Source organism: Pezoporus occidentalis, unplaced genomic scaffold (assembly GCF_034315485.1).
Source record: "Pezoporus occidentalis ecotype Australia unplaced genomic scaffold, CSIRO_AGI_Poc_V1 ctg172, whole genome shotgun sequence".
Lineage (NCBI taxonomy): Eukaryota > Metazoa > Chordata > Aves > Psittaciformes > Psittacidae > Pezoporus > Pezoporus occidentalis.
The window spans coordinates 1,819,456-1,844,365 of NW_026913554.1; the positions used below are offsets into that span (position 1 = coordinate 1,819,456).

The 24,910-nt window shown below is 42.6% G+C and overlaps 2 protein-coding genes across 5 annotated transcripts in view; one reads left to right on the top strand and one right to left on the bottom strand.

Moving 5' to 3' along the window:
• Nucleotides 1–7,449, bottom strand: part of CNOT6L (CCR4-NOT transcription complex subunit 6 like) — a 31,993-nt gene extending 24,544 nt beyond the window's left edge. The window contains exon 1 of one of the 2 annotated variants that reach the window (XM_062614144.1): nt 7,298–7,449. The gene's annotated coding sequence lies outside the window, so the exon portion shown is untranslated. Of the gene's footprint in view, nt 1–5,118; nt 6,283–7,297 lie in introns of those variants that run through there. The other variant, XM_062614143.1, reaches the window with a different exon arrangement.
• Nucleotides 7,450–7,632: 183 nt separating this feature from the next.
• MRPL1 (mitochondrial ribosomal protein L1) lies at nt 7,633–24,603 on the top strand. Of its 3 annotated transcripts, XM_062614147.1 has the most exons (10): nt 7,633–7,831; nt 8,113–8,213; nt 9,854–9,965; nt 11,080–11,323; nt 12,401–12,484; nt 14,038–14,109; nt 14,346–14,457; nt 15,752–15,852; nt 21,663–21,744; nt 24,143–24,603. In XM_062614147.1, the coding sequence occupies exons 2-10, from the start codon at nt 8,198–8,200 to the stop codon at nt 24,316–24,318; spliced, it is 999 nt and encodes a 332-aa protein (XP_062470131.1). In that variant the 5' UTR covers nt 7,633–7,831; nt 8,113–8,197; the 3' UTR covers nt 24,319–24,603. The 3 variants fall into 3 exon arrangements, with proteins under 3 accessions (XP_062470131.1, XP_062470129.1, XP_062470130.1); XM_062614145.1 differs by lacking the exons at nt 7,633–7,831; nt 8,113–8,213 and adding an exon at nt 9,535–9,667; XM_062614146.1 differs by lacking the exons at nt 7,633–7,831; nt 8,113–8,213 and adding an exon at nt 9,535–9,667 and having other exon boundaries at nt 11,092–11,323.
• The last annotated feature ends 307 nt before the right edge of the window (nt 24,604–24,910 follow it).

The window sequence follows — 24,910 nt, forward strand, 5'->3', positions numbered from 1 at the left end:
CATGCTCTGACAAGAAGCAAGTGTACCAACCCTTTCCAAAAGGCTGGGAAATGCTGGCAGTGTCCCAGTGCTGGTACTGGTTCCTATCCATGTTTCTCGCCATGGATGACTGGGTGACAACTCCCACACTTTCCTTTGAAGCAACAAGAAAGATGAAGGGTATTCTCCACATGTTAAGGCTGACTTAAGATAAAAAGACATTTATTTGAAGGATATATACCACGTTTGTGCCATTTGGAAGCTTACTTACCTCACACAAGTATGTATGGCAAGCAAGTCTGGAGTGCGTGTTCACCTCCACCCCCAAGAGCAAACTCCCTAGCTTCCATGGAAGAGACAAATTTATCTTGAGTGCTTGAAGAGCACCTTTCCTTTGAAGCTTCCAAGTAACTTTTTAGGCCATGAAATCTTAGTATTAAGCACCAGGAGCAAGAAGAGCTGCAGGCCATAGAGCTGAAAACATAAAAACCTGCAGGACCTCTCCACTCTGCTGTTTACAAAACACAGGATGATAGTATCCAGCAAAGCATACAAAGTATGTTTTCTGTTTCCCTGTTTTCTCAGTTTTCCTCTAGCACATGGAAAAGTTAACACCTAAAAACGTGCAGAAGGAAATCCTCAACATGCTTCTCTCTCTACATATTTAAAGCGAAGCCAGAGCCTTCTGAGAGAACCTCCAGATTGATTTCTTAGGAAGAAAAAAAAAAAAAAGCAAAACTTATTTGTGATTAGAAGACACGAAGACGCTCAGATGGAAGCATTCCTTAAAAGCAAGGGGGAAACTACCCAATCAATTCATTCAGCTGCCCTAAAGGATAAACAGCACACTTGAGCCCAATGTACAAATCCTGACTGTTATTAACAGCTTGAACAAAAGCAGTTGTTTTACGTAGTTATCTTTGTACTTGTGAAATCTGATAAACTAAAAAAGTTCAGTGAACTCTTGACACCAAAGCAAAAAGGGGAAAAAGGAAGAGGAGGTCACTTTGCACTATTGCTCTCTATGTGAGGTTCAGGTCCCTCACTTGGAGAAGAAACTCGCTGGAGAGTTGTTTCAGCTGGTGTCAGAGTGGGCACTCCAGGAAATAAAGAAGTTTTCTGGGTCTCAAATTCACCTAGAAGGCAGACATCTCAGCATTTACAAAACTTTGCTTAGCGGTCCCCCCAGAAACCCACCTTTTCAAAGCTATCTGTCAGTAAGGCGGGTTTCTGGAGTTGTCAAAATGTCTCAAGAATAAAAGCAAAGCCATTTCTTAAGTAGGGAAACCTCCCTTTTCAATATCAGGACCCCATAAGGTGAAGGTTACATATGCCTTCTCTCTGTAGCTATGACCTGTGGCATGTGTATTGCTAAAGAAGAAGGTAACCACTTTTCCTCCTTGCTTTTCCTGAGGAGACCTTCTCCTCTCTGCCTGCAGACAACAAAACCTCCCTCCATAGCCATGCAAGGCTAAACATTCCTCTCTCTCCTGCAACTTGCAGAGATGCTTCAGCCCACGAATATTTTTTGCCTTTAAAAACGTTTAAGTTAGTTTAATTGTGGTTTTTTGTTTTGCATGTTGTAAATAGGAGACTGGGGAGCTTGCTGACTTGCAGTAGCAGTCATAGAAGGATTTGTGGCAAGGATAAAGGACCCTTAGGCAGGAGACCTGGTTTACATTCCCCTTTCCAGTGCAGGCCTCTGGAGACCACAGGTAGGTGCATAACTTGGGATGGGCAAAGGCCCACGGGCTCTTCAAGGAGAGGTGCCTCCAGTATTTTCCCAGCCATAAAAATTCCTGCTGCTCCTAGCTGAGGGCACAATAGGTTTTCTTTAGGTTAAGGAATAATCCTGATACACAACAGCAGGGATGATGGCAGGGTGCTATGAAGGATTTAGTCCATTAGTGTCTGTAAACAAAGATTTACTAGTCCTCAAGCTGCAAATGCAGGAGGGAAATCCAAAACGAAAACCCTTCTGAAGAGCCATCACTGGGCTGTCATATATATTCCTAGACTTTTCTCCCAAGTGGACCTGCCAGGTGGCCCTGCTGCTGTTCTGAGCCTGAGACCACTACTTTTGACACTGCCATTTTTAACCATCACTGTCACAAGCAAGCCTGAATTTGCTTTGGGCAGCGAAGCAGAGGGAAAAAACCTTCCTCTTCCTCTTTCCTCAGGCCCTACTCTCACTGTTGTGCTCGAAGTGGAAGTTTCACTTTCCCCAATGTTTTTAGTTTTGACAAAGAGGAGAAAAGTATTTAATTTCTCTGCTGATGGCACAGTCTGAACACCTTTGTTAATAGGACTGTGCTGTAAATCTGCCTGCAGGCAACGTCCACGTGGTGTTAACTTCATTTAAAATACGCACCTCTACCAGACTTCATACCCAGTGAAATCTGCAGTCCCTTTTAACCTCATTTTATATACCTTTCTCATAGAAAACATAAAGCTCCCTTACAGGCAAGCAGAATGTGAAAGACAATAAACCATTTAGCTAAATGCCAAGCAGAAACAGCTACAATCCTGTGCAAGCATAAAGCACCATTAATCATTTACATCAGGAAATACCAAAGTGAGGGTGAACACACACAACCTTATCTGTGCCTTGTGTACACATGGAGGTTACAAGCATTAGTTAAGTTACTTGTGTGCATGACACACAATGGCTAAATGGGGCTCTGTTCCTTAGCCACAGGCGCTGACTTCCTACAGCTTCCAAAATCTCTGTGTTCACTCACTACAAGTGAGTTGTAGCTAAAAATGTTGAGAGCTGCTGCTTCTTCATCTTGGAGCATTTTTACCAGCACTGCTTTAATATCTTCCGTTGAAAGGGATGATATTTGTTTCTTGTAGAACATCATGCAATGCATTTCTGCCTACCTTGAATGATATTTTCAATGACCACCTCTCAAACCCTGGAGGGAAAGCTTTCTGGTAGTGTCTAAACACTGTTACTTGATCCTCTGTAGGGAGATGTACAAGCAATTGTACGCATTGTTTTTCTAAACAGGATACCAGAGTAACTTTTTTGGAGAGATTTTCTTCCAGTGTTCTCTTGTATTCAGAGTACTATCAGTTTGGGTTGTGGCTTTTTGGGGAGTTGCAGGGGTTGGTTTGTTTGGGTTTTTTTTGTGGATTTTTTTCTTGTTTTCAACTCTTAAAAGAGAAGTTTTTCCCCAGATAACAGAAACCAACTCCCATCCAGTACCTTGCCATTACAGGTAGGTATCACAAAGCCCTGTTACGAATTTACCAAGCTTCAAACAAAGCCAGTCAGTGTGTTCAGCTAAAGACCTTTCATGGAGTCTACCTGCAACTTTCTCTGAGATTTATTCCAAAGCACTCCTGAAAGAGGCACAAATGGATCCAGTAAATCTTGTGCATAGAAAGTCTCTTGGCCATCTCCTGTGGGGTATACTTCAGGGTTTACTTTGACCTCTATGAACTGTTTGATCTTTATTTGGGTGGTCTTGAGGTGGGAGGTACATGTGTGAATCTGATGACATGGACCTGAGATGCACATCCCTTTTAAGATGGGGAAGGGGAGTAAGAGAATTTCAGGAACATTGCCACTGAGTAAAGATAAAGAAACATCCCGAGACAGCCTCTTTTTTTTTTTTAATCATTACAGGTGAGATGGAAAAGCTGTACAGGCATACCACTGAAACCCAAAGAACTAATCAAAAGGTGAAGTTACACGGCTGATCTAAGAACCAACACTTTTAAAACATGTGGATGCCCTGCAGCCTCCACCTCCTGCTCTGTTTATTTGCTGTCAGGTTAGTGAGCAAAAGTGGTTCAGCACAGGGTCTGATGTGTGGCAGGGCTGGGAGCAAAGCAGCACTTCCCCATCTGGCACTGGCAAAGTTCAGTTGGCTCAGCTGGGATAGCTGCACCATTGAGACAGTGTGCTGTATGTTTTGACACACGTTAGCTGATAACCTGATAAAAGGGGGAAAAAGCACAGCTCATGGATTTAGTCAGGGTTTTTACACAGCTTTCCACAGCAATGGAAGATCTGACAGCTGTCCTGAACAAGCTAAGTACAGCACTGAAGTCACCTTGCTCCCCCAGCCTGAGCCACCCCAGGGGCACAAGACAAATGTAGGGGAGTGCTATCTGTATCTTTCTGGTGATAGCAAATCTGTCTGAGACACGAGAAATGCTCTGATAAACTGCAGAAAGCAAGCAACAAGCACCCAAGCCTTGATTACAGCCTGTCATCAAGAAAAGCACCGAATTTGGGGGGGGGGGGGGGGGGGGGGGGAATATTACAAGAGGCTTAGTATTTAATGCTCTAAAGTTGTAAATCCACAACAAATCCTCCTGAGTTTAAAAATGCCTAAGACATATTTTAACTTATTTTTTTTTATTTTTTTTCCCAAATGCCATCTTATGCTCCCAAACAAATAAGCTGCACTGTTACATTTGCTTTCTCAGGATTCTGCAAATGAGGTTGCATCCAGTGCCTCGAGTGCTCTTCTGGCATCACAAAAGCTCTTTCCAATAAATAGTAAGCAAACCATTTATTTGTATTTATCTCCCCTTTTAAAATCAAATAACCCAAAAGTGTCCAGCAGATTAAGCAGTATCTTTTTCATGGGTGGCGAAAAAGAAGTTTGCCCTAAAATTATTCATGTTACTGAGGCATAATTTTACCACTTAAAAACAGAATGGCCCTGGAAAGGTTTCAATAACAAGAAAAAAGAAATACACCTCCCCAGTTGTGCACACTGTCTCTGAACAAAAAAAGTAGCTACTGTGAACTACCTAAATGTAAGTTTTTCTTCTTGTTGTTATAGATTTAAATTAAGTAAAGGCTTATCCAGCGTGGAAACAAATTATTTTTTCACCAGTGGTGCCTTTTTATTTTACTACCAGAGTCTGCACACACCTTGGGATCATTTTCTTGCTTGTCTCTTATAAAACTGGCGTGAAGACTAAATATTACTGCACTTGGAAAACTTGGTCAAAAGCCTGCCTCCCTCTTTGAAAAAAACAAGACGGTTAATGAAAAACCACTACAGTCCCCATGGGGGAATAAATAAATAAAATCCCAGCTTATCACATGAAATGGAAGTTTTATAAACACCTTTTGAAGGAAAGAAAACAAGTAGCAGCTGTAATATCACTTACTTTCAGGAGAGAGTTCTCACTGCAAATGTGAACTCCTACAGACAGTGGATGGGAAGAGGAGAGCCATGCACAGAAATTAAACTTGACCAGTCGTCCCTTCCAGGCCAGGCAAATAAATGTCTGATTACACTACATTCCCAGAGCGTGGTGCTTTACTGGCAGCAGTGCTGCCACCATGATATGGAAAAACAGCCTTTAGAAACGAAAACAAGCTGTATCAGTAAAAGTGCACTTTTGCAGATAACTGCTTCTACAGCTAGGACTTCTGCTGGCACAGCTATGTCAGTCACGGGTCACCGTCACAGAGCTCGCAGACAGAGCTGTGCCAGCAGAAGTTTGCCATACAGACCTGGTGGGGAAACTCAACAGTGACTAAAATGAATGTGCAAAGTTCTGTGGCTTCCATACTGCTGCCAAACTCTGTTTTTCTAACTGTCTGGTGATGGGTTGTCTTACTTCAGTGCTGGTGGCACATTAGGACCTCAGCTTTCCAAAGACGGAAGAAACCTAAAGTTAGTTCAGGAATGTGGCAATACCTATCAGCCATTTACACTGCACTTTATCCTTCAATTAAATATACAAACTGAACTGGAAAGAGTGCCTGTAGGAAGAAAAGATGAAATGGAATAAATTAAATTCTGCTGTGCTTCAGCACTCAGACAGCCCTTGCTTTTAGTACTAAGAGAACAAAACTGAAAGTGTTTAACGGGATTTGTTTAGCAGACAGCAGAGCACTGCAAAATTGCCACTGTTCAGTTAAACTGAACAGTCAATCTGTAACGGGGCTTTTGTCATCTTCAATCACCTTTGAAGACAAGGAGCAAGGAGATTTAACACCCGAGTTGATGCTCTGACATAAGTTCTATTTGGATGAAGCAGGCTGTGTTTCAGAAAAGCAATGTTTGGCAGTACAAATTTCACCGTCGCTTCTTATTTTGACAGGGAAATAAAATCACGGGCAGTGCTGTATTTTTAAATGCCATGCTCAACCTCATCAGAGGTTTTTGGCCCTCCAAATTGGGATACAGCTTCTAGGAATTCCTTGGGTTGTGCCACAAGAAGACTTTGGTGTTACAAATAATGTATTTTTTAGGGAGGGAAACACCTCAAAGGAATGGCACGGGCTAAAAATAAACACATTGTCATCACTTTCATTATCAACCACGTCTACACACACAGGAAGTATAACCATGAGCGACTTTGGGATGAGTTGTTTTCCCCTCCAGGTTAGTTTTTGGATGCACGACAGCACGTTTGTGCTCGGTGTCACGGAGAGGGGATGGCACAGGTATGAAATGAACTGTAGCAAACCCTCCCGCTTGGACAAGGCCATCTAAACTTCCTATCAGCAGGCCGGCTCAGGACAAGTTGTAACTCCCCAGAGCAAATGCTCAGCAAGCCTATTCAAAGTTTCAAAAACGGCCTGATAAAACCCTACTTGCCGAAAGATTTCAGAAGGTCAGATAAAACTTGGCATGGCCACGAAAGGCAGGAAACAACCAAGCCCTCCGCCATGTTTACCGAAAGTACTTAAGTTTAAAAAGCAAGCCCCAAACTGTTACAAAAACTCAGTGTTTAGGTGCGTTGTTTTATCTGCAAGCACCACCGCCTGAGCTGGAAGCCCAGCTTTTATTGCAGGTGACATTCCTGCCTGTCTTCCTCGTATGGGACTGCTGTGGAGTACCAGGAAAAAGCATCCAGACCTCTGCCTTCCCCAAAAAAACATCCCCCAAGCTCCTCTGCGGGGTCACCAGGTGAATGTCCCACCATGGGATGCTGGCCAACGCAGAAGGGACTGGGGCCAAGCGCTTATCCCATGGCCCGGGTTCACCCCACTGCCCCAAGCCTGGGCTATGTGGTGACCTGACATCCCAAAAGCAACTCGGGGGGGAGGCTGCCAGTGCCGCCGCGGCCCAGCCTCCAGGGACCCCCGCTTACCTGCTCACGGGGAGAACCCTCCGGGTCGCCCCTCGCCGCGAATAAACCCGCAGCCCCCCCCCCGCCCCGGTACACACGGATCCGTGTCCGTGAGGGCTCAGAGCGGCGGCTGCGAGGCGGCCCAGGCCGCGGCGGCAACCCCGGGTGCTGGCCCCGGTGCTGGCGGGGCCCGACATGGCGGCGCGGGCCCGCTCCCCGCCCCCCCGCGCCCCGCCAGGCCCCGTCGGGCCGCGGCACTCACCTGCATCCGGCGCGGCGGGGCGGCGGGGCCGGCGGCGGCGGCAGGGCGGCGGCAGGGCGGCGGCGGGCAGCAACGACATGCAGGCGGCGGCCCGCCGGGAAGCGGGACCGGGCCGAGGACGGAGCCGCGGGGCCGGGGCTCGGGCTGCGCGGAGGGCGGATGAGACGGAGCAGGGGGCGGGCACGGGGAGGCGGGCGGCGGGGCGGTGGCGGGGCCGGCGGGTGGGCGGAGAAGCTCGGGTACACGGCGGGCCCTGTCAGCGCTCGCAGCCGGGCTCAACAGCTGCCCGCGGCGGGGAAGGAACCACCGCCGGCCCGGGGGACACCGGCCTAGGCTGGGACGACACCCCGGTTTTACCTAATGATTATGGTAGCGGCAGCCAGGAGCCCTCTCCGGAGTGGGTGCCGAGGAAGTGGTGGTCCACAGGTAGGAGCCCTGTTCCTGGGAAATGCCTTTCAGTGCCCAGATTTCAGTTGTAGAGAGCCATGTGAGACAAGGGATGCTCTTCTAGGCAGCTGAAGCAAGGAGGCACAGGTAAATATCAGAAGTCTGTCTTCCCCCAAACACACTGAAATCCTTGTGGTGGCCGTTTCCATGTTCAGTGAGGAGGAATGTGGGCCTACCGAGAGGGAGAAGCGGATTGAAGGCTAAAATAAAAGCATCAGTGAGGGGTGGAGAGGTCATGTAGATCTTTGCCTGTTGGCCTGTGGGGCAGCCCTGTGCTGGGGATATGAATAAATCACCAGTAAAGTGGAGGGAGGCAGCTGGGTGATAGATCCAAGAGACTTTTGATTCAAACTTGCTTTCTACTGCAGCTGCCTGGAGTCATGCTGACCCGAAGAAGGTCGTTTATGCTGAGAGAGCAGGAATTGCAGAAGGAGCGAGGGGCTTTGATAGGAAATGGGCTGCAGAGTGAGTGAGTAATCAGGAATGGGAGCCCATATTTCCCTCCCAGGTCCAAAATCCATGACCCACATCAGGACTTTGTGTCTAACAAGTTGGAGGCTCACAACGGGATTGGCGAGTTGTGGAGGAAGGCCATGGAGAATGCAGGTTGCTACATGATCACGGGTGCGTATTAAATGGTCACGCAGCGAGTCTTGCATTACATGTTGCCATCACTACAGGAAACACACACCTAACACCCAGCGGAAAAAAAACCCTTCCCCAAAACCCGTTCTGCCTTTGTGCTTTAAATTAACGCTTCTTCACTCCTCAGTGAGACTTTCTAACAGAGGAGTTGGGTTCTTTTTGCTCCTGTTGCCCTCACACCTCTCCATTTCGATCCATTCCCAGGAAATCGAGTGTATAGTTACATTGGATGAACATATCAGTTTCATTACAACTTGTTTTACGTATGCTCATACATCTGATTGACGGTTAACTGTTCTAGTTCAAGAGGCTCCCTGCCGTATCAGGGAACGAGACATAACTGACAGCTACTGGCTCTTTGCAGCGCATGAGGTCCTTACAGAGGCAATGTGAATCATCCCTCACCACAAGAAAACACCTAGCATCATTGACAGTCAGATTTCTTAAAATATTTCCAAACAAACCAATGGATAAGGCGAGCCTGAGCTCAGAGTTTGGATCAGGAATGATCTGATTGAATTTAGAGGATATTCTTGGACACACATTTATCAGGTAGGGCAATGAAACCGCTGGAGGTGGGATGTTTCTAGTCCAAGGCATGTCAGTGTAGCATAAAAAGATCTCCTTTCGTGAGTGTGCATATAGCAAGAGGTGGGATTATAGTTTACAACACCTATCTGAACATTTTAGGACCCAGTTAAACCAAGTCCTTCACGCATAGGTGTGTGGATCAGGCAGGTCTTTTCCCATTTGCAAATCAACAAGAGTGATGTCAGGCAGAAAACCTCTCTCTTGAGTTTCCTGGGACTCACAGCAAAAAACGTTTAGCGGGAAGCAGCCAAGATGAACCCACACGGATGTTTATTTCAGATAGAAACATGCCAGTTTCTTAGGGAAGTGTCTCTGTCTCTCCCTCAGGAGAGGCTGCCCTGTTGGGTGTCTCTGGGGCAGGCCGTGCCCACTGAACACCGTCTGAGCACAGACGTCTGCTGTGTTCAGCCCCAATTTGTACTGAGGCCGCCTTTGAGGCCGGTTAAGAACCGTGCTGGAGACTTTTAATCAGGCTCCCACACCTGGCATAGGGCACAAGCCGGAAAGGGGGATCGGCGGAACGGTGGGCCCCGGTAGTGGCGGACGGGGGGCGTCCTGCGGGTGACGCCGCAGGGACTTCCGGTTACCACTGGAAGCACTCGACCCCACCTCCGGGGGACGCTTTCCGCGTTGCACCACGGTGGCAGCGCAAGATGGCGGCGCACGCTGGCCGCTGCCTCTGTAGAGGTGAAGGGGCCTCGCGGTTTCTCTCCGCCGGGAAGGCGTGTCGGCTAGTGGCTCTTTTCTTGTTTTAGCCGGCGGGTTTCCCCTTGGCCGTGGTGTAGGGCGTCTCTGAGGGATGGTGGGGTGTCAGGGCGGGAACTGTGAGGCGAGGGAGCCTTATCTGAGGTGGTGTTTGCTTTTCCCTCACAGTACTGGCGCCTCTTCGCGGGTGGATCATCCCTGGGCTTGACCGGCGCCTCGCTGCCGCCTCTGCCATGGTGAGCGCCGCGGCGCCTGTCCGGCTCTACGCTGCGGCCGCGAAGTGAGTGTGTCTCCTTCTGTCCGAAGTGGCTGCTGTAGCCCTCGGGGGTCTTTAAGTGGTGGCTGGGGAGCGTGTGTGGTTTCGGTCTCTGCAGCGTTGCTGTCACAGCCGAGCTGGCCTTGGTGGCATCCTGCGAGCTCTTGAAGAGACAGCCTGGAGAGAAGCGTTCTGAGCTAGACTCGGAGGGAACGTTTTGTGTTACTCTTGTAATAATAAGTGTAACAATTTTACTTGATACTTTTGTTGTGTGCTTTTGGAGGGTACAGTTGGATTACAGCTCAAGGAGTACTGCCAGCACAAAAGCTGGTGTGCTTATGGAGCTGGCTTCAAATAGTTCCTCTTCTTGCTTTAAGTTGGTTTTTATTGTTTAATTTGTTGTCACTTTAACATTACAATATAAGTGGGAAAAATAAAAATTACCCCTGTGTACTGGAGAGTTAAGTGTGTTTGTATCCCAAGTGTTCTGAAGTGTTGGAGAGTTGTTCACCATAGTTACTAGAGGAATGGAGTACCTGACTATTACTTTATTTTTTTTAACTTGATTTGGGAGCCCTTGAAAATAGGGAGAAAAATAAGGATTTGGGCTGTTGTTTGTTAACTCCATGCTAAATGATACAGGAAAGGGAGGAGAAAACTTTTCAAGAAAGTAGGGCTGCTGTCATCTACTATAATACTATGGAAACCCCTTCAGATGTGGCTTCTTCTCATTATCAAGAAGGTGGGTGGGAGTTGTTCAGTTCAGAAGCAGCTTGGGCACAGTGCCTGCTACCAGCTCATGTGAAAGCAAGACCTGTGAAAGCTGGTGTGTTTATCTTCAACTGGTTTTGCTCTCATACAGCAAGAAGTCCTTAATTTGGTTTGGTGCTGCACAAGTGTGGCGGTGTTGTTTGAGAAGCTTAATTGCTTTCAGAGCTTTTGGTTTCTGAGGGTTTGATTTCTGTCTTGACATCTGAGACAAGTAATTGGGATGAGTTTAGGGATCCTGTTCATCTTTGTGTGGGACCTCATTAACTAATTGTTACTTAATAAGTGACATATAGCAATATATACTTTTTTCTCAAGGAATATGTGCCAAACCCATCAGTTGATGATCTAACAATATTTTTTGTCTCAGACCTGCAAACAGAAGTTCACAAAAGACCAAGCAGGAAGAGACAAAAAAGAAGCAAGTACCCAGGAGGCGGCCACTGATGACTAAGCCTGTGGATGATGTCTACTTGACGTGGCATTATGAGCGCCCATCCTATGAAGTGGAAAAGGCTGTGGGGATGCTAAAGAAATTTCAGGAACTGGACTTCACTTACCCCAAACAGTTTGTCTATATTAACGTGTTCCTAGATATGGCACTACAGAAGAAGGTACGTTGGAAGTGTTAACAAATGTTGATACTTTTATTTTATAAACATGGGAAGTGCATAAGTCCATAAATGCAGAGCAGATGCTGCAGTTGTTCTTGGCTGCCTCTTGCAGTTACTCTGATTGTCAGAATAACGGTGGCTTTTATGGCTGGCTTTGTGCCTTTATACATGTATAATTGTCTAACATTCCTCACGCTTCTGAGGTGAAGATAGCACCGCTGAGGGTTCTGAAAACAGGCTGTTATGTGACTAAAATCCATTTATGGACAGAACTGATCAAACTAAGGTTTATATCTCTTCAGGCTTTCTGCTTAAAGATGTGTTCCCAAAATCATGTATGTGTTTTGTTCTGGGATGATTGTTACTGATTGTCCTTACTATTGTAAGGACAAGCTTCTTCCTGTTTCTGTCTGCCACCTTGTTTTGATTTTTTTTAAAAATAATGTTCCTTGAAAATACGTGATCACTTGTTTGCCTATGACCTGTCTGACTTTGAAGTTGTCAAGCACTCTTCAGTCTTTCCCTAAATCCTTTGCTTCCCTGATAAGTAGAAAATGGGCCACTTGAGAGTTGGCTTCTTCACATGTGTAATTAAACATCTCTTTGATATACCAGGAGTCCCTTTGAGCCAGAAAATAAGTTCATGCTTAACAAAATGCAGAGCTCTTGCTCCTGCTTTCAGGGGCCATGTGATGTTCTTAAGGCTCTGTGACAGGCACATGAGGTTTGTGTTGTCTGTTGCATGAGAATCAACATTTAATAAGGTGCAACTGCAGCACCTCGATGTTTGTTATTCACTGCACCAAAGCCTGGTAGCAATCCTGCCCTGGAGTCACTGACCCCAGCAAGCTCCAGCATAATTAATTCATGTCACTTATGTTTAGTCTTGAGAATATACTGGACATAAAAAAGCAGTCAAGTCTTGCACCTTGTGCTTGTTCGATATGACCTCTGTGCAAGGAGATTGTGGGTAAGTTTGCTGTTTAGGGGACCAACTCCATGCAGTTGTGTGACTTGCCCTTAAGTCATGGTTATTATTTTTTTTTAATTTGTTTTAATATTTTTCTTTCTTATTAGAAAAAAGTGGAACCATTTACAAGCACTGTTCTTCTTCCATATCGCTTTTCAGATCAAACGAATAAGGTCTTGGTTTTCACAGAGGTGGGTAAGGCTGAATTACTTGCTTTATATTCTTTCTGTATCTAGCATGCTTTTTCAGCACAACAAGTACTATGCCTTTTGTCAAGAAGACTCTGTGGACGCTTTACACAGTTCTTAAGTCTGTCTAGGATTCGTCTTCAGCATCATATTAATGTATTAATAAGCACCTTAAAGGATTTCCTTCATCTTGATAGGTTTAAGTATACATAGATGATTCTAGCAGTGCACTTTGGAAGTAAGCATCTGCATAGATGTGACTAAGGAAGAGATGATTAAAGATCATTTACGGAGTAGAACCTTTGTGACCTTTTTATAATACAGGCAAATGGTTTAGCATAGCAGCTGTGTCCAGCCATCCTGTTCTAAGCCTTAGTAGGCAGTGCGGATTAGAAGTAGGTATTATTCAGGCATATACACTTTAACAGGATATGTTTAGGGGAGAAGGGGAAAGTAACTCCTCTTCAAAAACCCTAAACAATTTAGCATCCATTTGCCCTGAACCCTTTCTCTGCTCTCCTAGGAGTTCACTAATGTGAAATGGTGTGGAGAGCAGCTGCAGCATCTGCATGAGAGCAGTTTCAGCCTCTGCTGCTGTTATTTGACAGTTAATAATTCTATCAGAATAGACCTGCACACATCTGCATAAAATTTTGCTAGAGAACTGGCACAGATTTAGCTGACTATCCTTTAGGCTTCAGTTTTGTAAAACTCTGTAACTCAGCTACAAATGGAGAATCCTCCTACAGAATAGATTCAAGCAGAGAAGACCCAAGCATGCCAGGTTCTTTGGTGCTGTATCACAACCTTTGCTCTTCACTCAAATTCATATGGGGTAAGAGATGCCATGCTTTGTGAAGGCGTATGTGCGGAAAAAGGTTGAGCAACTGAAACACACTGCTTTGGGATGGAAGTATGGAGCTTTTCAGTTTATTCATGTAAGGAAAGCTTGATTCTGTCTTTGCATCACGTAAATCTGCTTGTATCAAAAGCTTGAGCCAAAGTTTTTACAAAACTGATGCTTTTTCCCACATTTCAGACTATTAAAAGCAAAACCTTGTAGAGGACAGAGAAGATTAACTACTAAGTTCTCTTTGAAGCCTAAGTGTAACAGTGCCTTTAGGAGCTGGAAAGCATTACTTTACAGTGGGTTTTAGTAGTATGTTTTGAGCTTTTCTTTAAGCTTAGAGTAAGATGTTGGGTCCATCCGGTCAATGGTTCATTGTCATTTCCAAGGGATGGAGGTGGGAGAGAAAGGGCTTTCGATAGAGCACCTCAGCAAATGGAATGGGCTTTTCTCCACTACAAGCTGAATAAAGACTTGTCTTCTATTCTTACTGGGATGTGGAGTAGAGTTGTTTTGCTGTTATATTAAATCACCAGCATTAGATATTTTTGGTCCCTGATTGCCTCAAATCATCCTTCTTAGCCTGTAAATAGCCTGGTTTTATACCCAGTTGTTCAAGATAAATCACCTGTTCAGTGCTGTTGATATGGAGTAGTTGGTAGTACAGATGTTATTGATTTTTTTTTTTAATTTTTTTTTCTCTCAACAGAATGAGCAAGAAGCAGAAGTAGCTCGAGCGAATGGAGCTGCTGTTGTGGGAGGAGTTGAATTAATCAAATGGGTATTTTTTTACTTTTTTTGTTTGTTTTTTATGATTTATATAAATATTCTAACTTAAACAGTGGTTGAGCAGGGGAGGGAATAAGAAACCTCGTGTCCAATGAACTCTGGCTTGAAGTTAACAGCCAGTAAGAAGAGTGAGAGATGGGTTTCTATGCTTGGATATGCTTGTAGGTCAGCTTGTGTACTGAGGTAATTTATTGTGTTCCTAAATGTATTTAGTTGTTTTCATTGTAGATTTTGGAAGATGAAATCCAAGTGGACTCTTACATAGCTGTTCCCGAAATAATACCTAAGCTAATACCATTAAGGAGCAAACTCAGACGGAAATACCCGAATACAAAAAAAAGTAAGAAGCAGTTTGTTCTTACAAATCTCAAATACTGAACAAGATACCACTCTAGAGGTGACCCCAAAATTTTTTTATGGGTATGTGTAATTAACATTGAGCGTTAGACTGTATGTGACTGAAATACGTGTTTTAGGTAAGAGCAGTTTTAGGAATGTAGAACTGTGTTTTTCTCCCACAGCAGGCACATGTGGGTTTAGAGTCAAGGTAAGTTTGCCTACTAATTGCCTCTATACTTGTTAATCCTGACGAACCCTAATAGTATTATAAAAATACTCAGGAAGGCCAAAACAGTTTGCAAAACAGTACTCGCTGAGGTAGTTGTGTTGTTGAACTGTTGTGCAATTGTTTGGATCTCAGTTTCATGACTGCTACTGCTCCTTCTGTCCTTTGCTACTCAACAATGGAGTTACTTAAGCTTTAGTATTTTCAGATACAGAGAAAATTAAAAATGTGTGTTTGTCAAACATAGAGCTATGTGAAGCACTGAGTCTTTAACCCTGCTCCATCTGTCTTCATGTTTTCAAAGTGCAGGCAGTGTTTTTAGGCTCCTAAACGTTTGAGACAAACTGATTAACCTGTCCGAAACATTGCAACAGAGAATACTCCAGCTATTTCTTGGAACAAATGAAAGTTACATTATGCCATTATTGTGCAATTTATATGGACTGTAGCTTATCCAAGGCCAGTTTGACTTGGAGCCATCAAAAGATGTATGGGAGAGGAAGTGCTGGTATTAGAAGCAATGGAGTGATGGTATAAATCTGTCACATGAGCCTTGGCAGTTGTGATAAGAAACAGCTCTCTTGACTTGTGGGAATAGCTGGATTGGGACAGTGTGTTCCGTGTTGTGTTTAACCTTGCTGTTACGCACTTGTAGACTTTGTTTTCAAGGAAGACTTGGTGTGTATTCTAAACCTAACTCTAGGTTTTGGTCTTTCAAGCCGGTTTAATAGTGTTAGGTAATAAAGCTTTGTTTTATATATGCACAAACAGGTTCTGTATTTTAAGTGAAACCTTTGTTGTGTTTCCTACTCTATTAGCTCTTCGTATCCGCTGATGAAGGAGGAAGGAGGGAAGCTAGAAATGATTTAGATAGTGGGTGTGAGGGCATTGTTGTTCATAAAACTACGTTTTTATTAGGTTTAACTGCCTTAATGGAATGATTTCTCTTTTGACCAATATCACACTTAGCCAAAATGCTAATTTTGGCTAATGCTAATATGCATTTCTGAGAAATGCTAATAAGCATTTCTCAGACAACATTTTTGCCTTTTTTTTTTTTTTTAATTAGATTCCCTGGGCCGTGATATTCCCAAAATGCTGCAACTCTACAGAGATGGTCTTGAGTACACAGTACAAGATGAGTGTGTAATCAAGACAAGAATAGCAAGAGTAAGTTGTGTATAGAGTGCTTAAGTTTATTCTACTGAGCAGAGCTGAAGTTAGCATTAAAAGAGGAGAAAAAAAATGTTTTTAATCTTTGTGTTCTTAAGATTTCGAAGTATGTTCTGAGCTGTGAAGTAAATGGAACTCATAGGCTTCGTGTCATGGCTTCAGCTGATGTCAGCCCTCTCTGTTGTTGATGTGTGGTCACAGAAGATGGCTCAGCTAAAACTGAGAGCAAAGCATACCTGATACTAAGAACTTAAGGATGCCAAGAATGGGATCTGTATTTGCCACTGTATTGTGGCAAGGAGTTGTAATAATGAACAAAATAGAATTAAAAAGGTACTTTTCCTAGTAATCTCCTTGTGAATTGACAACACAGGCTTTCCTTTCCTCTTTCCCTCCCCAGCAGCCTTCTGTGAGCAAAATAAAGCTTATTCAATATTCTTTTAAGTAAATAAACTATGGGTTGTAAGTACATGGTCAATATGTACAGGTGGATCGAAAAGTGTTTGCTTTAACTTAATAATTAAAGACTCATTTATTTTTGATAAGTTTAGATCTGGACTGGAGCAAAAAGCAAGAACTGTTTGCTTTACACCTGGAATATAAAACTAATTTGTACTTTGCTGTCATGGAAGAAATTGAGTTATATAAGAACATATTTTCTGGTGGGGTTTTTTTTCATTTCTTTTCCCTGATCCAAACTGTGTCTTGTCTTCATTCTGTTTTGTCTGTTTGTAATCCTGCCTGATTAAATTTTAGTTTTCCTTTAACTGATAACTGGTACGGGAAGAAAGTGTACAAGATAAGTAACCAATGAAGCTTTATCTGGCGAAGTTAGAGATAAGCAAGTTTATTAATTCTGGGTAGCTGCTCCAAGTTGTGCATGTGAATTTCAAGGGCTTTCTTGTCTATATGATGGTAAAAACTGAGGGATATGGGACTATTCTGCTACAGTGTGTTACATGTTTCACTTTGATACAGGTGGGGGTATCTTTAACTGTTCAGTCAGTAAGTTTAATTGACAGTGGGAAATGCCTTGAATCCATAGGTCAGTTGTGGTTTGTAGTATTGTGACTGTATTCTTCAGGTTTTCCTTTGGACTGCTTAAACTTTGGTCACTTTCTACTGTAGGTCAACTTAAAAATACCCCTGCAAATTAAACTTACTGTGAAGTTTCTTCTTGTATAGTAAAGAATAAAAACCAGGTTTTGGATAAAGGTGGATGAAAAGTGCTGATGTATTGACAGTGTTCAGTGCAATTGCAGTTGGTTCTGCTTTGTGTGGTGTCCTGCAGCTGTGGCTTGAGTTTCTGAAGTTCAGACCATGTCTTGTTAGCGATGTAAGATCTTGGTGTTACATATTACCTTGGGTTCTGTGTCTGGGCAGCACAGTTCCTGTGGCACTCCAGAAGGTTTGGTGCAGCCAGAGATGTCATTGTGCAAGTAAACAAGAGGACCTCATGAATGAACTCTTCATTTTGGATCAGAATTAGTGTGGTGAGAGTTTACTTACAGAGTTGTTATGTGCTACGTTCAAGTCGCCTGTGTGACAGAGGTGACTCCAGCACTGCACACACAGTGTGACTTGCTCTGTCACACTTTCATGTGTTGTGTACAGGGGCATTACGTGGTGGTTATGGCTTGTGTAAGAAGTCTCCACACTCTCTAGCTACTACTCTTAACTGACCTAGTTTCCCTACTGTTTGCACAGCGGCGCTGGAAGGAAATGGAGTGCAGGCAAGGCTCTGGGAGGCTGAGAGAGCCTTGAGTGTTATGCATATCAGCTCACCACTAAATCAAGAGCCTTTAAAATTTAAATCTCATCAGTGAGGAAAATAATAATTTGTGAATAACACAGAAGTGTGAAGATCTATTGCTGTATTCCAAACAGTAGTGTAGATGTTTCTGGGAGTCTGCCAAGCTGGCGTTACTCAAAGAGATGGTTTCCCTGTAGTGCTGCTGTCTTATGTTGCCTGTTGGTTCAGTTTTGGCCAGTGGCTTGATGTAATGCTGCGTTCCCACAGAAGTCAGCAGCCTCAGTGGTGTTGTCTTAGTTGTAATTGCGATGTCTTTGAAAAGCTCAGTTAAATTTCATTAGTAGATCTGAAGTTGAGAAGCTGAGAATGCAAAAATCTTACTCTAAGATGTGGAGCTTAATGCAGAAGGGAGACAAATGAGAACACTTGGGATATCTCCTTCAGATTGAAGCTATCTGCAGAGGGCATTTTTTTAGGGTTTTGACATAAGCCTTGAGTCTAGACAGGTTGCTGTTGTTCATTAAAAAATTTTGTTTGGAACTTTGGAGTCGTCTTGAGAAAAATCAGAGTCCAAATGTGACACCAGGAAGGAATTCCAGCATGTCTTTGTATCTGCAGAGAGTTGCCTATGAAGTGGTTTTCTTGTGGAACAGAGTAAGATGGTTTCAGGAGGTGAAACCTTAAGGTTTGTTCTTAGAGATGCCCTTTCTGGAAAGGGGCATGTATACAGGGGTACTGTTTTTATTCACAGGGTTAAAAGTATGAAGGGATGTGTACTGAACCAGAGAGATCTCAGACTTGGTGCACAGAATGTGCAGTTGGATGGAAGTAAGAGTTAAGGCAGGAAACAGAAGGGTCAGTTTGCACTGGAAGTAGCATCTGCCTCCTGGCTGTTTGTGGGATTGAAGGCCCCAAGTGCTAGTGTCTCTTCAAAGAGAAAAGACACATGGATTCTTAGCTCTGAACTCCTTAAAGGTGCAGGGAAAAGCAGTCCCACAGTTGAGGAAGAGCTGTTAAGTCTTGCCATTACAGATGCTTAAGAACTGAAATATATGTATTGGGGGATGAAGGGAATAACACAAAAAGCATAGTTGTCTTTTGGTACATATTTGAGCTGTTCTTTATTTGAAACACCACATGGAAAAGCTTGCCTGTCAGCAGTGTTATTTCCAACAGTTGACAAGTCCAGGATGAGAGAGAGATTCAGCCATAAGTTATGCATGTTGGAGTTAAAGGTGTTTGTTGTGGTGTAGATGAGTTAGCCTCATCCTTTATAACCTTTGCATCTGCAGGACTCCCTCTTTTTGGAGGGAGGTTGTTTGAGCTCTTGAACTGGGTTCCTTTCTCTGTTTTGTGTGATGTGTGTGCTCATGCTGCTTCTGCCGTGTAGAACAGCTCTGCTTCGTCTGCTTGTGGGTGTTCTTACTGGCTAATTTCTGGCTTTATTTTCCTGCCCTCTGATTCTTGAAGCATGGAGTTAAACCGCTGACAGTAATCTTGTTTGGCAGAGCATTAATCATTTTGTGTTCATAATTTCTCATATTCTGTCAAGTGTTTCTGCCCTGCCATGACTGCGATTCCCTATATGTGTGTTATACAGGAACTGCCTGGTGGTTAAGTCTGCAGTACCGATTCAGTGCTCTGAATGATCTTTCGATGCGGTTCCCTAAATACAGTTCAGAAAAGCATTTCTCTGTGGTTAAAGCTAGTGTTTTAATAGCAGGACATTTTTTTTATTTGTGTATTTAGCCAGCAAATAGCTGAGTGGCTCTTCTGTGTATTCACTTGCAGTCTTCTGAAGATCCCCTAGAAATTTAGAAGTGTTGAGACTTGATGAATCAGTTTTAAGTGATCTGTTCTGGGGAAACTTGTGCAGTGCTCAGTATTAAGAGGCAATTTCCTTCTAGGCAGCAGAGTTAGTGGGACACCCCTCTCAAGACAAATATTTTATGTTCCTTTTTAAAATAAAAAAGGAACAAATAGCTTTGCACCTTTTTATAGCACCTTATGCTGCTCTAGAGGGACGTGTTCTAGACTTGAAATGGTAAGATAGGTAACAGTTTCTGTGTTCTGATTATAGTATATGCTGTCATTTTATAAGGCACTTTGTGATTAGGTTGCATTTATACAAAGTGGACTAGAAACTAAGTGATAGTTGCTCCCTCTGCAGGCATGGTTATTCTTCAGGGAAGCTCAGGACTCAAGTTCTTATTTATATATTTCAGATACTGTCTTGTATTGGTTGCTGCAGTCGATCTGAACAGAGTAGCTCGCAGAGCCCTGAAGATCTGGTCCAGAGTAGTTGGTGTCAGGTTGCTGAAGGCTTGAATTCAACTCAGTATCTAAGTGCTGATACACAGTGACTGTATATACACAGGGATTTACTGTGGAATACTTATTTGGAAGCTGAAATATTTACTTGGATGTGGAAGCTATTTTGAAATGCTGGGAAACCTCTGAGCATTACCTGCTTTCATTATGGAGCTGTTGGCATCTCAAGTAAATGATGGTTTGTGTTCTCTTGAGATGTGCCATGTTTTCTGACTGAATGCAAGTCACTTTGTCCTATTTTCCTGTCTTAACAAATACAGAATATAAATTAATGTCTTAATATTTTGAAATGGGTCGGTCCTGTCTTGTAATGTATGATATTTCTAAATCTTTATGAGGAGTTGTAATTTCAGAGCAACTTGCAAATTCTGTCTCTTCTGAATGCTTCTAGACTTGGTTACGGATGAGGAATGTCAACTAGCTCACTGAAATTGTATAATTGAAGTGTTAGATTGGAAGAAAACACTATTCAAACCTTAATTTGAAATAAAGTTTCTAATTAGCAATTGCCAGTTACTTGTTTTGTTTAAATGGCTTCTTTATTTTTAATTCAGTACAGCATGGTGAGTCTGTCACACAGTGAAATGCTCAGCATTAACATGTCTGCTTAATTTATGGGTGATTAAGCACTTTGCAATCAGTGTAACAATGATAAAGACAAATGTCTTCTGGCATGTGTAGCAGAGGAACTGCATTTGGGTTGTAAGTCTGCTGGCAGAGCATAAAGAGATATTAATGGACCAGATCTGTAGGAGAGTAGTCGAGTATGACAGCATTTCTATTGCAATGTACTGCGCACATTTACAGATGAGATACTAATAAAATCTGCTTATATTACATGGGGAGGTGGCAGAGAGGAAGAGAGAGCCCCAATTATACTATATGCTCCCCTGAAATACAGTTAATTCTGTGAGAAAAATGCTATTTTTAATTCCATAGCTGGAACTTGTAGAAAAAGAACTCGATTTTTCATCCAGGTAAAGATATGTGGATAATATGGGTGAGACCAGACAGCAAATTAAATCAAGCATAGCAGGGCATTATGGCAGCAGAACGTTAAGTCTGAGAAATGCATGTTAAGCTGTCCAGGACCTGAGAGACAGGTGAGCCCTGGCTTTGATTCAGGTTGGCATCTGTCTTGATCATGAGTTATATGTTCTTGAGGAGAGTCCAGATGAGATGAACAGCAGTCATGGTTTAAGGGGATTGGTATTTGAGGGAAGATGAAGGTATTAATTTTTTGGCAACTGTGTTGGTTCACTTTATAAGTTTTAAATGATTCATTTGGTTCTCTTTTCAATGCCTTCAATTTTAGATGCCTTTTTTTTTGTTTGTTTAGTTGATCTGTTTTGTGGTCTTTGACAGTTCCTTATTGAAGCTTCTTTCCTCAAATTCTTTAGTAAGCTTTTTGCAAAAACACTTGTATACATACTTCTTTTTTTTTTTTTTAAAGACTTTTCACCTCTTTAAGGCTACCTGTTGTTAGAGAGCTGTGGGGATTTAATGTCATAAGTAGAATTATGGAAAGTTATGATAAGCGTATAACCATGTATAAAATACTTTTTTCTGTGAGTCATTTGGATAAGGCTTTTAATGGGATTTCTAACTCCTTAATGGCACACTTATTCAACAAAAGTTGAATAAATATATACCCAGTGTTTTCAGATTTATTAATCTAGGGTATAAGTGTCATCATGGCTAACTTTGCATTACCCTTTTTCAGCTGGATATGCCTACTGAGCAGATAATTGCGAATCTAAAAACAGTTATCAATGATATCTGCACATTCAAGCCATTGGCTTATGGTAAGTAGCTGTTCTTCTAATGACATAGTTGAAGTTAGAGCAAGTAAAACGAAGAAGTTACTGTTCTTTACTGGGGTGTCATTAAATGACCTTGCTGCTTTGTCTGCCTTGGGATAGGAAGAACTGAATTGTGAACTGTAATCACACCGCAGCACTGTGTAAGTGTCTTTGTAAGGCAAGCAGTGCGATGATGTAAAAAACTAAGTTTGCAGGCTTGATGCTTAAGTAGATGAAAACCACACAAGGAAATCCTGATGAGACATGGAGGTATTCAGCATCTGTTGTGCGCTGGTTGACCCTGTTGTGGCTCAACACAAAGAATCCGAACTCAAAATCCACCTGCAGATGCCATGTTAAAACTTGTGCATCAGTTAATATCTATCTGCCTTGCTTGAAGTTGTATCGCAATTTATATTTTTTTATTTATTACAAAGATACTTTTAAATTTCTGTTGGGAAAGCAAAAGGAGGAGGTTACAAAGGAATGAAAGGTGTGAATTCTGTGTGTTGTTCTTTGGCTGTGCTCACTATTCTGAGCAAAAAAATGTGAACAATTAATACACTGTCTGCTTTTTGTCATAATGAAGTAAACTTAAATGTCATCTGTTTAGCTGGAGTGGAAATGGTGATTTATGACCACAATTTTGTGGAAGAATAGCCTTGTTTAGGCTAAGAAAACAACTTTTTATCTTAATATTGAATTAATGTCTGCAAAAAAGAATCATGCATCTCCTCCAGTGATGCTGTTAATAGTAACTACTGCACAGAGAAGACAGACCGCAAAAGCCAAGTACATGTGCCTTCAGAAGCATTTCAGCCCAAATATAAAAAATAAGGGGGTGGTTGACATGAAATACAAGAAACCAGAAGCAGAAAGTGGTGTTATTTCTGTCCTTACAGAGTTTATATGTGAGCTACACCACCCTAGTTAAGTAAGGATAAGATCTTCTGTTTTTAGTAGCATTTCTACTGATTTTGCATTATGAAGCTTTATTCTTGTGGCGGGACTCTTACGGGCTTGATTTAAAATAACTTGCTGTTTATAGGAAGCAGACATGGTAATTAACACATCTTTGCAGCAATGGAGTCTAGATGTGCTTGCTAACTATCGATTGCTTAGATCAGCTAGTTTTAGGTATTTGTTCTTCAGTTTCTTTCAGGCTTTCCGTATGTGATACGTAGTTATCACTAATATGGCATTCCCCTGCGAGTCACTTGATCTAATGGAAGACTGAAAATACCACCAGGCAAATGTTCTCAGAATATAATGTAGATCTGTTTAATCCCTCATCAGGAAACCTGACTAATTCCATAGTTTTTCTTGTCAGGAGGTTTCTCTCAGCATCTCATGGAAGGATCCTGAATTAGGAATGGTTTCTTTTGTGCTCTTAGTCATGGAGGAATATTTGGGTGATCAACAAACTTCCCCCCATATCTTGCCAATCAGTACCAATCCTCAAAGTTGAGTTTGTAAGCTGAAATTTTAAACTAACAAGTGTGTGTCCCTTTAACATAGTAGAATAGACCAAACTGTTCTAACTTACTAATACATAGAGAGAAAGCGATGTTCGCCTCACAGGGGAGGGAACATCATGGGACTTATAACAACTAAGGAGACAGTAAGTCTAAGGATGCTGGCCTTCAAGATAGCAGAGTGGCATGCAGCGTGGAGTGAGACTGGCACAGAACAGAAGCAAGGACATCCAACTGCTAACTCAGCACTAGGACCTTGCAAGCATGCGCAAACACTGAGGTCATTCAGTAAACACAGTGAGGAAGACTACTGGTGACCACCAGAGACCCCCACTCAACAAGAAAGCACATGTGTAATTAGGATGCAAATATTATAACTAGTTCCTGGAATAGCTGTAAATATGCATGAGTATGCTAAATACACGGCTGCTTTGGCAGGGTAATGGGCCTGCTCACCTTTGCAAAACAATTTGCGTATGTGCCCAGCACTGCAATAAAGAATGCTGCTTCCTAAAACTCCAAATTGAGTCTTAGAGAGTTTCTTCAAACTACTTTTACAGTAACAAGTTCACTTATGTCATGTGTTGGAAGAGTGTGTGTGTGAAGCTTTAACTGTGTTTTTCTAAGGAGGAATGTGTGTGTGTGTGAAGCTTTAATTGTATTTTTCTAAGGCTTGGGAGCACTTTGCTGATGAGGTACTGAAGGAATCATCAAATTACACCTTTTAAAGCACCAGAGTATAGATTGCATTGTGATCCCAGTCTGCTGGGATGGATGTTAAACTTGGAGCTGAACGAATGTGTGTACTTCTATAGTTCTGGTTCTGCTCATGTGCTTGAAACAGTGTGGGTTCTAAGATAAATCAGCCTGGAGACATGTAAAGTGGTGTGTAAAGTGTGACCGAGTTGGTGGTCTTTGTTTTCTAGGTCCTTTTGTGCAGAGGTTGGTGATTAGATCTTCCACCAGTGAAGGTTTGCTATTGTACCTTGATGGCCTTCTACCTCAGGTGGAGAAAGCAGAAGAAAAAGTAGAAGAAAAAGTAGAAGAAGAAGATGCAGAAGGTGATGAAGAAAAACATGTCCCGGAATCTGCTAGTACCTGATGTCTTTACTTGTAGATCTGATGGTCAAGCTTAGAAAGCAGAGGGTGTGATTGAAATCATAATTTATGAAAAGAAAAAAATAAACTTAACTTGAGAATTCCACTTGTAAATTCTGTGTAACAACAAACATTGTCATAAACAGGAGTCTGTTGTCAAGACTGAAGACATTTAAATTCTTTTTGTTGGTAGCTGAAAGCTGCCAAGTTCGTGTATTGTGGTTTTGTTTTTTTTTTCTTTGCAGGTAACAGTTTTTACTTTAATAAAAGTATTTCTGTAACTTCCGAAGTATTGCTGTTGATTTCCACACTTGCAGCCAAAATGTACCATGCTTTTGTCTTGACTAGGTCCCCCACAGAGCAACTGGTGCAGTTACTGGTGGTAAGCTGCTGTCTAACTTGCCAGTGAAGGAAACTAGGTTTTATTTGCCGTTCCAGCTTTCTGCCAAGTCAAACATGATGTTTCTTTTGAGTTTTTGGTGGGAGTAATGTCTGCATGATGCTCGTGATGTCTCATTTTGTTTTCTTTTGATCTGCATATGTAGATACTGGAAGGGTATACAGAGGATTACTGCTCTGCTGCTTTGAGCCACTGA

What these genes read in the sequence shown, in the direction of transcription:
- MRPL1 (XM_062614145.1), top strand. Translation starts at nt 9,634, where the DNA reads ATGGCGGCGCACGCTGGCCGCTGCCTCTGTAGAG. An exon ending in ATATGGCACTACAGAAGAAG is followed by an intron (nt 11,324 to 12,400) that starts GTACGTTGGAAG and finishes CTTTCTTATTAG; the next exon opens with AAAAAAGTGGAACCATTTAC. An exon ending in ATACCCGAATACAAAAAAAA is followed by an intron (nt 14,458 to 15,751) that starts GTAAGAAGCAGT and finishes TTTTTTAATTAG; the next exon opens with ATTCCCTGGGCCGTGATATT.